Here is a 14726-nt window from a genome sequence, read left to right as displayed (position 1 = left end):
TAACTGGCTGTTCATAGCTAAGTGTACAGCCTTCTTAGTCTAATTGCTCCTCATTTACATTAAATGTCTTGTGCCTGAAGAACTTTTAGATTAAAAGAGTTAAATGGCATCTACCAAAGCAAAATCCCATTTTCTTTGTTACAGAAATAGTTTTACTAGTTAAGAGCTTAGTCTGGCAAGCCTCACTTGTGTATGTAACCTTGATGAATCAATTAATATTAAGAACATTAGCAGAGTTACTTGTGCAAGTAGAAGCTGAATTGGGCTGTAAAATACAGAAACAGTGGTTCATACACAGGTCAGCCAATTCAGCTGTACCTAGAAATATGGGACTATAGCAATCCAAAAGTCTAGAATTACAAGTGCTGATGTTATAATGGATTGTTGGCAAATGCATCAGGAATTCCCTGGAAAGCAAGCAGACCAAGCCATCAATCTGGACTGAAGGATCAAGCGAGTTTTAAATGGTGACCTGGGTCCCAAAAATCATTAGGAGTTCATAATCATTTTTAAATGCCACTGGTCAATTCCCCAGATTGGCATGCAACTCTTACATAAATTTGAAAATGGTAGCATGTCCAAAGCACAGGCAGGCTACTGAAAGTAGGACTGAGACTTAGTGTCATAAAAGGTTAAAGAGCAGTTAATTAAGGGCATAGAAGATATTACAGGTCCGATTACCAGTATCCTGTATTATAAAGGGGATTACATAGAGACTATGTTATCAATGTATTGCAGGTTTTCAAACTATCTTCTGGATTTAAAATTTTTCCAGACTAGTGTTTGCTACAAGCTGGATTTCCCCCCCGTCCCCTTTCCTTTAATTCCTTTGTTAAACTTTAACTAAAATAACTTAACAGTTTCCAAGAACAAAGCTATGGGATTATTAATTTTGGTGTGTCTATCAGAACTTCAGTGCCCTTTTAATTTTTCTTTTCTCAGATGACCCAGCTTTGCACTAGGACCTTCAAATTTGGCAAGTGAAGCAGCTGATGAAGGACATTTGTGTTGCTGCTCCTACAGCAATTTGTCCCTGCCAAATTTGACCACCTTATAAGCTTTTTAAATATATATATCCATTCCTGTGTGCATAAGTACAGTAACAAATTCTTCCATGATACATACCCTGGATATACAGCAGACTTGTGTGCTGCAGGACATGCTGGGATGAAGCACAGGAACCAAAACTGAGAACCTATATCTTCTGTGCCAGGAAGTAGCTAGACAGGGAATAGGAGACAGACAAAGATAATTCAAATTTGTGGAAAAAGCTGCAACTAGACTGGGAATACTACACAGCAGGAAGAGAAGCTGGTAGGGAAGGATATCAGGCAGATAAGCAGCAAAGGGGGAAAAGAGGCAGGAATAGGCACCGAATATTGTTCAATTCCTTGATGACCAGCATCCACTCTAATCTGTCTCTCTCTGGAGCAAGAACCATCCCAAGTCTATTCCTCTGCCTGAAACCTCTTGGAAACCTGTTACCCAGTGACCCATCAGTTTTGCCAAATCTGTTCCTGTCACCAGGTGATAGGCTGCTGTCTGCCTTTAGTAAGTGTAGTCTTCACATTTGATAGTTCATCTATACAACTTAAGAAACCATAAAGTGCTAAAGACAGATTGTTTCCCTCTGCTGCAATCTCAGATTAGTTCAACTTTCTAAAAATGGATTTAAAAAAATGCCATCTATGTTTTTACTGTTTGTTTCAGCAGTTTTCAAAAATGCACAGATTATAAAGCAAAAGTCACATTTTACTATCATGAACACTCAGCCTGTAATCTAGTCATCAGCAAACACTAGTGGCAGAGCTGCTGTGTACTATCACATTTCAGCATAGGTCTCAATTAGATTTGTTGTCTTCAAATACTTGGTGCTGTTCAAAGAATTTTTGTCATAGTGTGTTTCAAAAAAGCAGTTTTTGTGTGAAATCTGCAGGACCAGGGAAAAGCAGCCAGGTTCAACTTCAGCTTTCTAGTGCGCCTAGATTGAATTGCATGTACACTTGGAACAGAAACTGCAAAGAAGTCCCAGCTTGACAGTTAATTGAGATAGAATCTGCATCCCTGTCACCTGGTCACACAGGGATAACACAGCTACCTTTGTACCAGTTAATCACATGTAGCAGTTTAGCCACAGACATGAGATTCACCACCTTGAGCTTCCTGCTGCCAGCTGCAGCATGGAAATACGTGAAGGGTTAAAATGTTTTCTGATTGCTTTGATGTGAAGCTTAGCTTTGATGAATACTATTTTCAGATTTTTCACATTTTCCCTTCCAAAACCACTGCACTCACGTGACGGTGATCTCATCTTTAGTAGCCAATAAGAATCACATTCAACAAATACCACCTTGATCCAGAGAGAGTTGTCAGAAAGAAAAAATGGCATAATTATTAATTCTGATTGTAAAGGACTATTGTGACACCAAATCATGTCTGTAATACCTCTCAGGTCTTCCTGGACTGCCTGGACTGGATGGCTTGGATGGACTAAAAGGTCAAAAAGGTTCTGCAGGAGCTCCAGGTAACAAGGGGAAATAACTATGTGGAACAGAAAAATCTTCTCTTCAATGACTGAATGTACAGGGAATGATGTACCTTATTTTGATACTTGCTTTGCTCAGAAGGTGTCATTAAGGCTGAGACTAAAGTTTCAATCAGAACTTGAAGTATGCCTACTGACACACCTGCAGTTATTTGTGGAGAAAACATTAAAGCTTCCATTACTTGCATAGATGTGTTGGAACCTTTAAAAGTTCCTTTTTATAAAATGAAAATGTTCAGTGCAAATGAATCAAAGTAGTGCCAAGTCTCCATGTTTTTTTATGTGTAAAAGATAAACTAACAAATTAAAAGGAGATCTATGAAATCTCAGCCTTTTTAAAGTCCATGGGAGTTGTGCCATGAAATTAGGAGGAACCTGGATTTCACTCATGCTGATCTTTTTGCAACTTCCAAAAGGTGTTTTTGAAGCAGGATTAGAAAACAGTGCTCACCATCTAGCTAGAGATCACAAATTTATGCTGATAGAAAATTAAGTTTAGGACCATGCAAACAGTTTGTATTTCAAGTTACAGACAGTAATGACACCATGTAAAATAAGCCCTGAAGAAGAGCAGTAAAGCAAAGAGATTAATTCCCTTGAAAGAGATTAATTAGGGCCAGATTCAACAAAACTCTATCCAGCTTCCAAGAGAGAACTAGAAAAATAGCACTAGGCAACCCTTGCAAGGGGAACATCTGCAGCTGGTATTTCTATTCTGCACATCTGTATTTGTACTCACTGAAAGTTTTATGTACATAATTGTTTTCCTATAAAGGTCAAAGTGAAACAGGGCCCCCAGGATACCCAGGAGAACTTGGACCAAAAGGAGACAGAGGTGAACCTGGATGGCCTGGTGTTTGTATTCCAGGCCCCCCTGGAGAAAGGGGGTTCCCAGGATTCCCAGGTAAGAAAGGGTTTTCTTCTTAGTGGTGGCCCCTGCAGAGTTGAAATTAAGGGCTCTTCCCCTGGTTAGTGTGGACATTGAGACATACTAAGAAGATTCCCTCCCTAAAAATGTTCCTGTTGCAATAGCATTCTGATGTTTCCTGAGCAGATACAGAGACTCCGGTATATTACAGGAGAGGGAAGAATGAGAATAGGAAATGACTTGGACACACTCAGGGAACTGCTAGGTGGTCTTGCTCCTTGGGAAGAAATTCCTGAAGAAAGAGTGCAGGAGAGCTGGCAGTCACAGAAATAGACTGAATCTATTAACTCTGATGTAAATGCAAGAAGGAACTGTATCACAAGAGTGGTATGGTTATTTAAGAGCCTTGGTGATACAGGAATTGCATAGAAATAGGAAAAAGCAAGTGTTTGAGGAAGGGTCACTGGGAAGGTAATGAGACCAGAGCATCTGTCATTTGAGGAGCCACTGAAGGAGTGGGAATTGTGTAGCCTCCAGAAGAGAAGGCTCAGGGAGATTTTGTCTATGTGTACAAGTACCTGAGGGTAAGGACATGGAGACAGATTCTTCATAGTGGTGTTCAGTGACAGGACAAGAGGCAATGGGCACAAACTGACATACAGGAAATTCTACTTAAACATAAGGAAAAGTTTTGGTTTTCTTGTGATGTATTAACACTGCTTGACTTAGTATGGGCAAGGCCTCCTGCAGCATACTGCGTCCAGCTTTGACAAATTAGGGAGAGCTCACTACAGAGCAAATGGAAGGATGGGGTTGAAAACAAGACTGAAGAAACTAGAACGGTTTTTTTATAGAAAACAGAAAGCAACAGAGTGCAACACGTGCGAACAAGCTGCCACTATTCAAAAGTGTTACATTGAGGTCAATAACCTGTAACTCTTCCTGCCTGTCACATATAAGAGCACCAAAGTTTCATTTTGGGGAAAAAAACCCCAAAATTACAAATTAGGAAAAAAAATATATTTAAGGCTAGTAAATTCATCTTATTCACCAAGGTTTTTAGGAAACAGCTGAAGTCACTTTTGCTAGGAACAATCTGTGAATACTTAATCCCAGGCAGAATGATTCCATAGTCCTGACTCATTTAACATTTTTACCATTTCTCCCTTTGTTAGAATCCAGGAGAAGGCAGCTGTTTGTGGCCACATGCCAATGTGTGATGATGCATTCTTTAGTTTAAATAGGTTTTATGGAAATAATTTACATTTTTAAAAGATAACAAATATTACACTTCTATAGTGTAATAATTTAGTCTTCATCAGCCTAGTCACCAGTATGTTCTGTATACAACTGAGAGCATACATGACTTCCATGACTTCTCTGCTTCTTGTAGTTAGTAATTTATTTCTGTAATCTAAAGCAATCAGATTTTTTTAAATGTGATCCCTTAGGTCGAAGAGGACCTGTTGGACCCATTGGACCTGTAGGAATATCTCCTGATAGTGCTTCTCCCGGTCCTCCAGGTGATCAAGGACCACCTGGTTTAGATGGCATCAGAGGTATTAAAACCCAAAATACCTAATTTGATAATGTAAAGAGTCCCTGAGGCTACCAAGAGTTGCTGGGTTGCTGTCTGTGGATCAAGGTATAAAAGTGCAGAGGGAACAAGAAACCAGTCAGCACCTCAGTGGATACACAGAACTGAACACTGGAGAAATCACCACAACCCTTTGCTGGCCTGTTTTGTAACACTGTGAAAGTTCTACTGCTAGGACAGATCTGTTTCCACAGAAGCAAACAGAAAAGATTACTGGCCTCTATTCCAAGAAAGAAGGATAAAACACATTATCCAAGGTCCTGCCTAGTTGGTAAACCCACAGAAAGCTTTCCAGTCTAAATCCATAGGAAAGCTAGAGCTGGCAACTCTTTTGTAAGCATGTATGTAGAGCTTGCTTCAGTTACAAGCAGGGATTGCCAAGGGATCCAGTCAATTCTAAAATTCTGGTCCTCAAATGGAGCTCTTTCAAGTTGTTCTGACCCCTTAAGTATTATCTGAACCCTTCCTTATCCAGTATGAAGACTCAATTCCTATTGGGAAATAGGGGATGGACGCTGAAAGGGTAAGCAACACTGTAATAAATATAGAGTAACAGTATCTCAAGGCATGTAACATTAACTTGTCACCTTTTGCTTGCATGCAGAAATCTACACAGCTCCTATTACTGCCTTCCTTACAATGCCTTGGACAACATCTAACACTAATATTTCCAAAGACATGGAAGGGCTGTTCTACATCCCAGGGAAAAAACCCAAACGCTCAAGAGCTAATTGAACACAGCTATTTTTAGAGGTTTATGCTTTGTGCATGTGTTAAGAATAAAGTTCTTTTACCATAGGTCACCCTGGGAATCCCGGTCCTCCTGGAGAGACCTTCTTTGTACGAGGAGATCCAGGTGATCCCGGTATTCAAGGGGCACCAGGTAACCCTGGGCAGCGAGGGCAACAAGGAGCCAGAGGACCTCCAGGGAACCAAGGAAGAGTGGGCCCAAAGGGTACGATCTGAGATGGTTTTAAGTAGCATGTGCATTTAACCAGCCCTGTGCAACTGAGCCTTGTACTCAGGGGAGACATGGAGACTGAGTCAGACAGAAGAGGACAGGCTGGACATTTCATAGCTCTGCCTTGCTACCTAGAGACAAGATAGGGCTGGGGTAGAGGGTCAGAATAGAGCTACATCCTCATGTACTGCTTACAACAACTTGTTGGAAAACTCCCCTGTCAACGTGAGAATCAGACAGTAAAACTTTTCAGACTGCCAGATAAAACAAACCTTGACATCTCTGCAGGGGTCTTGAGAAACTATGGAAGATGCAGTTGTGTTTGAACTAATGCAGTCTCACATCTACCCCATCTGGGCTTTTAACAGCTTCTTTAGCATGAAAACAGGAATCTGCATACTTTGCTTTTCCCACACACTGTAGAGAAGTCCTACCTACACCAACCACTTCAAAAAAAGTAATGACTTCTAATTTGGTTCAAGACCAAGGAGAGATGAGGGAAATGCGCATTTCTTTCTGGGAGCTGAGCTGTCCCACACATCTTTTGTTACTCAAGCAGCCAAGACTTCATCTTATTTATGTGTTGACCTTCTTAAACTAGAACTACATGTAACAGCACAACTGCTTTCTTTCTAGGTCCTATGGGAATCCATGGCCCACAGGGTCCACCTGGTGCTATAGGACAACCAGGAGACCAAGGTTTTCAAGGAAAACCTGGTCCCAGAGGCCCCACAGGTACTTATGAACCTGTTGCTCATTGTCACTCAACTGTAACCATGATCTTTCTATGCACAAATAATCTTACTAAAGTTTAATTTAATAATTTAATTTAATAATTTAAACAATCTCAGAAAAAACCTGATTTTTCATTTGAGTTGTGTAAAAATTTCTTATATGTATTTGTTTCTACTGTCATCTCATTTAAGTGATTTCAGTTCTCATTTCATGCTTTAATTTACATGCCTGAAACTCGCTTCCACCTGCACCACAACGGCCACAACCTCCTTCTCATTTTTAAAAACCTTCAGGTTTCATAGGTAAGTTCATGACTATTGATGATTTTTCTTTTCATGTGGGCTTCCTTTGCATAGATGCAATCCACTCTTATTGGAATATGTTCTTGGATTGCCTGCTAGAATAGATACTGCTACTACAGCATAGTTCTGGTAGATTTTTCACATGAATAGTTAGAACCTCCAAGCAAACCAATATCATGATAATGCTATATTGAGATGCCTCATGCTGTGATACAAATTAGACCTGTAAAATACTTTTGTTTCAAATTACCACTTTCTTTTTGGTTGTTACACAGGACACTTTCTAGCCAAAAACTTCACAAAAGCTTGGATCCCAACACTGGATTAGTACAAATGCTGAAATCTTAAATCTAACTAAATCGATCTGACTCTGATTTTGTTCCAAAATGCAAATAGCCAATAGGTCCCAGTAATTTTTGATACACAAAATATGGCCATTCTCAATTTTTATTTTAATAATTATCTTAAATTGCTATTGTGGGTTAGCTGCTTTGGCCTGCTTATTGATATTTCACCTGTTCTGTGGTTGTAAAAGTACTGTAAATCTTCACATCTGCTAAGGTGTTTGTTGGGCAGACTTTAGGCTTGAACTCGAATCAGTTTGAGGCTCATGAAGACAAACTGTACAGCATTTGAAACACATCAGCTAGCATGCACTTGCTAACACATGCTCACCCCATGCTATTAAATGTTGTTCTAAAAGACTTAAGAGTAAAATATAAAGCAGTGAGATTCAATAAATCAAGATTTTAAAATACTTAAAGTATACACTTGAATACCCAAACCAGCAAACAGTCATGTTGATTTTTCACATGGGAGCTACTAACCAATCTTCTAATTTAGTTTCCTATTACACACTGTAGGTGACCCTGGTGAACCAGGAAAAATAGATGATTCCTGCCCTGTAATCCCAGGGCCCCCTGGGGAAGCAGGGCAAAGAGGACATGATGGCTCTGTAGGATTACCAGGGCCTATAGGCCACCCTGGACCTCAAGGTAAGCTTGTGTTTTGAAAGCTTGGATGTGCATTTTAGCCATTTAGAGAACAAATTTAAAAGAATCAGTATCAATGTTACTTGTCTATTTTACCCTGTCTCTTCCCCTTAAACATTTATTAATTGCCTCCAGAGCCATGTAGTGGGCTGGTTAGTACCAAGGCTGATGGATCAATGTAGCTGAACCAGGCTAGATGAGCTTGCCTGCATTGCATTTCCTCTTCCTGGGCCAGGGAGGGCAAAAACATCATGCACTTTTGAGAAAAGAATTCTTCAAACAGTACTTCTCCTTTTTACCAACAAATGAAACAGCAAAGGCCTCAAACCTCTCCTACAGTTTAGACAGGTTATGTTTGGATGATGTTAAAAATACACATGCTTTAAAAGTCAGCAATAATGAATCACAAGGCTCTACTAAGCAGAGTCCTAAAAGGACACTGAAATCAGAGAGGTGGCTACAACAGCCTTTTTTGTCTACCTATTAGAACATGAAAAAGTTATCACAGAATAAACCTGGCCAAAGATATCTTAAAAAGAAATTATGAAAGACTGAAACATTCTGACAGATAAACAGAAAACAAGATCATGCTGGTATTGATGATTCCAACAGAATGGCCATCTCCAGAGAAATACAGTGTAGCATGTCTGTGCAGTAGCTTCAGTTTAGGTTGTGTCTAAATGTGATGCCTTCAGCTTATGTAGTTTTAGATCATTCTTACTTGGGAAACCAGATTTGGTTGTGGTGGCTGGGCTGGAGATCCAGTGTCTCCAGAGAAAAAAACAATCTGGTTTTCTCCCAGGAGATGCCCTGCAGTAGTCACTCCCTCCATGAAAGTGAACACAAGGCAATTTTCAGTGAATGATCCAGTCTTACATATCTTAACTGATTTGCCAACTAAAAGGTGTTTCTGGGGTTGAATTACAGTGTTCCTATTATATGCAGCATTAAAGCAGTTTCTGTAAAACCAGGCAATACTGGGATACACACTTGCACTGGTTTTATGAAAGAAGCACTTAGTAATGTTTCACCTTTCATTAAGATAGCAGAATCCAATTTTTTTCCTGGCTTGGAGGACAAACTGAAGGTTTTACTGGCAAAAGTGATGCATATTACTAAAACTGGTGTACTTGAGCTTTGGCAAAATACTATGCAGCCAGCATTGAAAAGCTGTTAAATGGCTTTGACTGGTTTAGATTTTCTTAATGAATCTAGTAAAAAGTAGCACAGGGGAAATGTGAATGTTGTGAGACAACCTTGAATTACTCAGTCTGCAGGTTAAGTAGCAAAATGTGCCAGGAATAAAACACACCATTAATGAGAAGCAACTGTGGTACTAGAGAAACAATCTGAAAACTGTTTATTACTAAAAGAGAAGAAACTGCTGAGGGCAGTAACACCTGGCAAGGGTAACTTCATTCAACTCAGGGTATGTTTAGAGTTTCCAGTGAACAGGGTAATCACTATCTGTGCTGTGTACATGAGACCTCTTCTACTGACATCATCTGCTAATATAGAAAAATGCACATACATATGAGAACAGGAAAAGATAAGGCCAGTGGGAGCCTAAAATCCTCACTATAAATCCTCTAATACCTACATTAATTCACAGGAAGTTCAGTACACATTTAAAGACTGCTGAATTGGTTCCTGAAAGATGAGGGCCTGATACAGGATAAGCTATAACTCATGACATGGTACAGATACTGATGGGAATTCTGCAAGAGGCTTGTCATAATCATGTTTGTTAGTGGTTTGATTTCAACTGTAAATCATATCAGTTCTGTAGAGAGGACATAAAACCTTACCAGCAGTTGCTGTTACTAAAGTCATGCCTCTGAGCTACCACTGTGGGCAGAAAGACAAGAATTTGTTAAGAGAAGTCTCAGCATAAGGCAGTTCTGCACCTCTGTCCTGGAGCATTTCTTGGTGGTGTCAGTTGTGCTGACTGGCTCTACACAGGCTGCGTATGTTTGGACAACGTGTAACCTTTAAAGGCAGCCATATGAAGAAAAAGTGCACACTTTTGGTTTACCTAGGAAGAAAAGGTGAAGAAGGGTCATATGGCCTGCCAGGTCAAGATGGCTTACCTGGAGCACCTGGACCACCAGGCGACCAGGGGAATATGGGAGAGCAAGGATTCACTGGGCCACAAGGTAAGAATGGAACATGGCTTTTTGGAGAGAGATGTGAGGTGATGCATGGCCTAAGTTTTCTCTCTGCTGCCCACTTCACACATGGCTACATCTACCTCTAACCTGAGACAGATGAAACTTCTTTTGCCTCTCTCAGTTCAAGCACTGATAGTGACATTTGTGAATGATTTCACAACACATAAGACCACCTATTGGAAGAAAATTTATCTCAGCATCCATTATTAACCAGAAAGGCAATTAACCACACATGCTTTAATGCCATATATCAATAGGTATGCATTTCTGAGTCAGGGATAATGGTGCAATTGTCTGTGAGTAATTAAAATTGTATTTTAACTGTGACTGCTTTTTAATAAATTAATGGTTTAATACGTATGTGAAGAAAGGGCATTGACTGTTACTGCATGGATTCAAATTAAGTTCTGAGTCTGGGAAATCATTTCCCACCTCAGTTCCTTTCTTAATCCATACTGCACAGGACAGGGGCACAATAGAAAAGCCAACTGTCAAGCACACTGTGACAATCTAGTTTATTTCTCTCCCATAAGAAAGATAACATGAGTCTACTGGTCCCTCTATTACCCATGTCAACCTGCAAAGTTGTATTATACTCAGTCAGAAACCCCTTACTGAACACTTAAATGTTCACACTAGCTATGTGTTTCACACAAGTAAATTTCTTTTACCTTTTCTCCTATGCGTAAGGTCCACCTGGCCAGACTGGTATTCCAGGACCACCAGGTCCCTATATTAGATCTGCAAGTGGATTCTTACTTGTCCTTCACAGTCAGTCAGACAGAGAACCACTCTGTCCACAGGGAATGCCCAAATTATGGACTGGCTACAGTCTGCTGTACCTGGAAGGACAAGAGAAAGCTCATAATCAAGATCTTGGTATGTATTATAGTACATAATTGCTCTCCAGTTAAGGTCTAATGTGGTGTCATCTACACAAAGTGTAATGGAGCAGACTATAGAATCATCAATTACTTTTTAAAATCAATTACTTATTATAATGAACTTGGTTATACTGCCCTGTTTGACATGACCCATTTGAAGGAGCTTGCTGCTGGTATGTAATTGAATGAGAAAAGTATTTCTGCCTCTAAGTAATTCTGAATAGAAGTTGGAGAGACGGGTTGTTCATTTCACTCATCCTGGCTAATAATTCTGGGCTGTCTTTGAACTCACTGGAGAGATATTCCTAGATCAGGAATCTCATTTGGTCACTCCAAAATAATTCCCTGGAGGATCCACTCCTTTTTATTGTAGAGGCAGCTTGGGAAAAAGAGCTGGTTAAGTTAGATGGTGGCAGTTGGATAGTATGAATAAGCTTTATGAAGCAATGTATGCATCATATGTACAGCAGAACTGTGTGCTTTTGAGGCAGAAGCTACTATTTTTTTAAAAAAAGGCAGAGCCAAATTACTCTCAAAGACACCCCTTTTCATGTCTTGGGTAATTTCTAAGTCTTCTACAGTTCTGACTAAAATTAGCTGTCTAATTGAGCTGTCTCTGACTTGCAGCCTAAGAAACTGGTTGGCTGCAATTTACACAAGAAATTTCCTGAATTCTTGTTGTCTTATTATACAAGAGGCAGACAATTCTCTTAGGAGGAAAGATCAAGGACCTAAGAAGTTTGGGCAAAAAAGTGTTTAAAGGAGTAATAAAGAGAGATTTTTAGTACAGCAGTGTTATTTTGAAATATTTTCACTATTGGACATTCCCCTAGAGAGCCAGTTGGTAACAATGCCTTGTAACAGCAAGAAAATAAGATCTAAAGAAAAAAAAAGTCCTTGTTTCCTGTGAGCAGAGTTTTCTTTGCAGCAGGCATTTTCCTTACTCAGACTACTTCAGATCCTTTACTATTTTTGGAACAAAATATTATCAGTGATAAACAAAACTGGCTTCTGCATAGAAATGTCACATGCCTTTGAAGAAGGCATTTGGCTTTTGGGGCATTACAGAAAGAATACATCATGCACAAAGTTCAAGGCAGAACACACATGCAGTGATTATTATTAACTAAATAGGTCATCATGAAGCTGTTCAAAATTCAGTTCTGGGAGAAGAACTTCATCTCTGAAGTACACTGAAGAATGCTCCAGTCACTTCTAAATTCCCATCAATGTCTGCCTGAGGAGAATTTTGCAGGCTCTGTAAAATCCTCCAATCCTTTTATTTCACATTGAGACTCTGTGAATCCTTTCTGGAAAGCAGTAGAACAGCTGCTGAGATCTCAGGTTAGTGCCCTGGTAGCAAGGGCTTGTCATACTTGACAAAAAGTTTCTATTTATCAGCAGTGGCTTTTATTTTCTTGCTGCTCCTAAGTAGTTTGTAAATAGCCCATTTTTTAAACCAGCCACCACCTCGTGTCCAATTTATTTCTCAGCATCAGCAAAGCTAAGAAATTTGTTATAGCAACTGTTTCCCATGGTGACAAACTACATCCTGCTTAAATACTGGATTGTGACATAATTAAACATTATTGGCCAAAGGAAGATACTTGTTAAAAAAGCTTGTTTTCAATTTAACCAGCATTTTTGGTAAAGAGCCTGGGAGACTTAAGATGTGAGTTACATAACTCCTGGTAAGATACATAGTTCTGCAGCAACATTGGCCAGAACACTGTTTTCAACTTACCTGGAATGGAGTAATTTTCATAATCTGTTGCTATTTTCAGGTCTGGCAGGATCCTGTCTTCCTATGTTTAATACCATGCCCTTTGCTTACTGTAACATCAACCAAGTTTGTTACTATGCCAGTCGGAATGACAAGTCTTACTGGTTGTCCAGTGCTGCTCCTCTGCCAATGGTGCCACTCTCTGAAGAGGAAATCCAGCCCTACATCAGCAGATGTGCTGTGTGTGAGGCCCCAGCCCAAGCCGTGGCAGTTCATAGCCAGGATCAGTCAATTCCTCCCTGCCCAGCCAACTGGAGAAGCCTTTGGATAGGATATTCCTTTTTGATGGTAAGGATCTGCACACGTGATCATATATATGTTTCTTTCACACAGTTTGTGTGTTCTGAAGGCTCAGGGACTTCTAGCTCTGAAAAGTAAACTATCCAACATCTAGCAAACATCAAAGAGGAAAATTCACAAAAAGAAACTAAACCAATGTCAGTTCCAAAGAGCAGGACCTGGCAGTAGCTGTACAGAAGTCATAGCCTTAAGCTGAACAATTACACAGCTCTTACAATTACAAAGATTTTGCTTGCTTGTCCTTAATAAAACAATGGGATTTTCATGTACGAAACCACACTTTTCAGAATTGGAGCTCTTCTTTCGTGCTGTCCTTCAGTTACATTTGCATTGTTTAGAATCCACCTGGATTACTCTTTTCTTCAGTTTGATAAATACCAGAAAAGTAAGTGAGCTGGCTCTAGACTTTTGAGATTAACTCATCACAGAGCTAGTTAAAAGCAAATAAAAATCAGAAAAAGATAGATGAATATAGTTTAGCTGTTTTTCATGCACAGCTACCAAGTTCTTTCATTGTTCTTTCCAGCACACTGGATCTGGTGATCAGGGTGGTGGGCAGTCCCTTATGTCACCTGGAAGCTGCCTGGAAGACTTCAGATCAGCACCATTCATTGAGTGCCAGGGGCAGCGGGGAACGTGTCAGTTTTTTGCTAACGAATACAGCTTCTGGCTCACAACAGTGATGCCTGAACTGCAATTTGCATCAGCCCCCCTCTCAGGAACTCTTAAAGAGGGACAAGAACAAAGGAAAAAAATCAGTAGATGCCAGGTATGCCTGAGGCATGGCTAACAAGCCAGGCAGGAATGAAAAGCTAGAGAGACCTGCATCAGGATGAAAAAACATGCTTAAGGTTTAAACAGTATTTAATATTTTAGTATATTTGAAAGTGAGCAACACTTATTTTTGTTGGAATGGAAATGTAAGACTGAAAAATCTGTTGAGCTTCATCCACCCATGTCCTCGCATCTACTACAGGTAGTAACATCCAGTGTAAACAACACAATGCAATGAAACTGTCCCACTGGAGTTCACCAGCTGACAAGATGAGCTTGGAGGGTTAAATCAAGTTGGGAATACCAAGGAAACTATACATGTTGCGCAAGACAACAGATTCCCTGTTAGAAATGGCAGTTACAGCAAGACAAGCATGTGCATTTATGTGGCATACTATCAATATTCATCCTTATAGGTACAGATGTGCAAACATACAAAAGTCTTGAAGCCCTATAGCTGGATTTCACAAGGTAAGGAAACTTGCACATTCCACTTCTGAGGGAAGGGGAAAATGTAATTGTTAAAAAACCTGATAATAAAACAATGAAGATCAAAGTCTTTTACCATTGCAGCATTGAACCAAACTGCAAAAGAACTATTACTTGGGCTTTCATAAGCAACAAAAAGTTGCAAATCCATTTAAAAGCAGATTACACAAGAAAATAAAATTAGTAGAGATAACATCTTAAAAAGCTATATTTATATTCATAATTAATTTCTAAGAGCAGTGAAATTAGATTAAGCTCCAATCCAAGTATTTGAAGAAACAAAGCAGTTTGTAATATAAATTGAAAAGAAATAGTACCATGTTAA

At 39.6% G+C, this 14726-nt stretch overlaps 1 protein-coding gene across 1 annotated transcript in view; it reads left to right on the top strand.

Moving 5' to 3' along the window:
• Positions 1-14726, top strand: part of COL4A4 (collagen type IV alpha 4 chain) — a 63388-nt gene extending 48662 nt beyond the window's left edge. The window contains exons 37-47 of the mRNA XM_051626504.1: positions 2453-2524; positions 3321-3449; positions 4865-4972; positions 5810-5965; positions 6608-6706; positions 7000-7008; positions 7872-8003; positions 10040-10156; positions 10862-11050; positions 12840-13126; positions 13665-14726. Of these exons, the coding sequence (XP_051482464.1) occupies positions 2453-2524; positions 3321-3449; positions 4865-4972; positions 5810-5965; positions 6608-6706; positions 7000-7008; positions 7872-8003; positions 10040-10156; positions 10862-11050; positions 12840-13126; positions 13665-13928 (1562 nt within the window). The 3' untranslated portion in view covers positions 13929-14726. The remainder of the gene's footprint in view (positions 1-2452; positions 2525-3320; positions 3450-4864; positions 4973-5809; positions 5966-6607; positions 6707-6999; positions 7009-7871; positions 8004-10039; positions 10157-10861; positions 11051-12839; positions 13127-13664) is intronic.

Source organism: Apus apus, chromosome 8 (genome assembly GCF_020740795.1).
Source record: "Apus apus isolate bApuApu2 chromosome 8, bApuApu2.pri.cur, whole genome shotgun sequence".
Taxonomy (NCBI): Eukaryota; Metazoa; Chordata; class Aves; order Apodiformes; family Apodidae; genus Apus; species Apus apus.
This window is presented reverse-complemented; position numbering and strand designations above follow the sequence as displayed.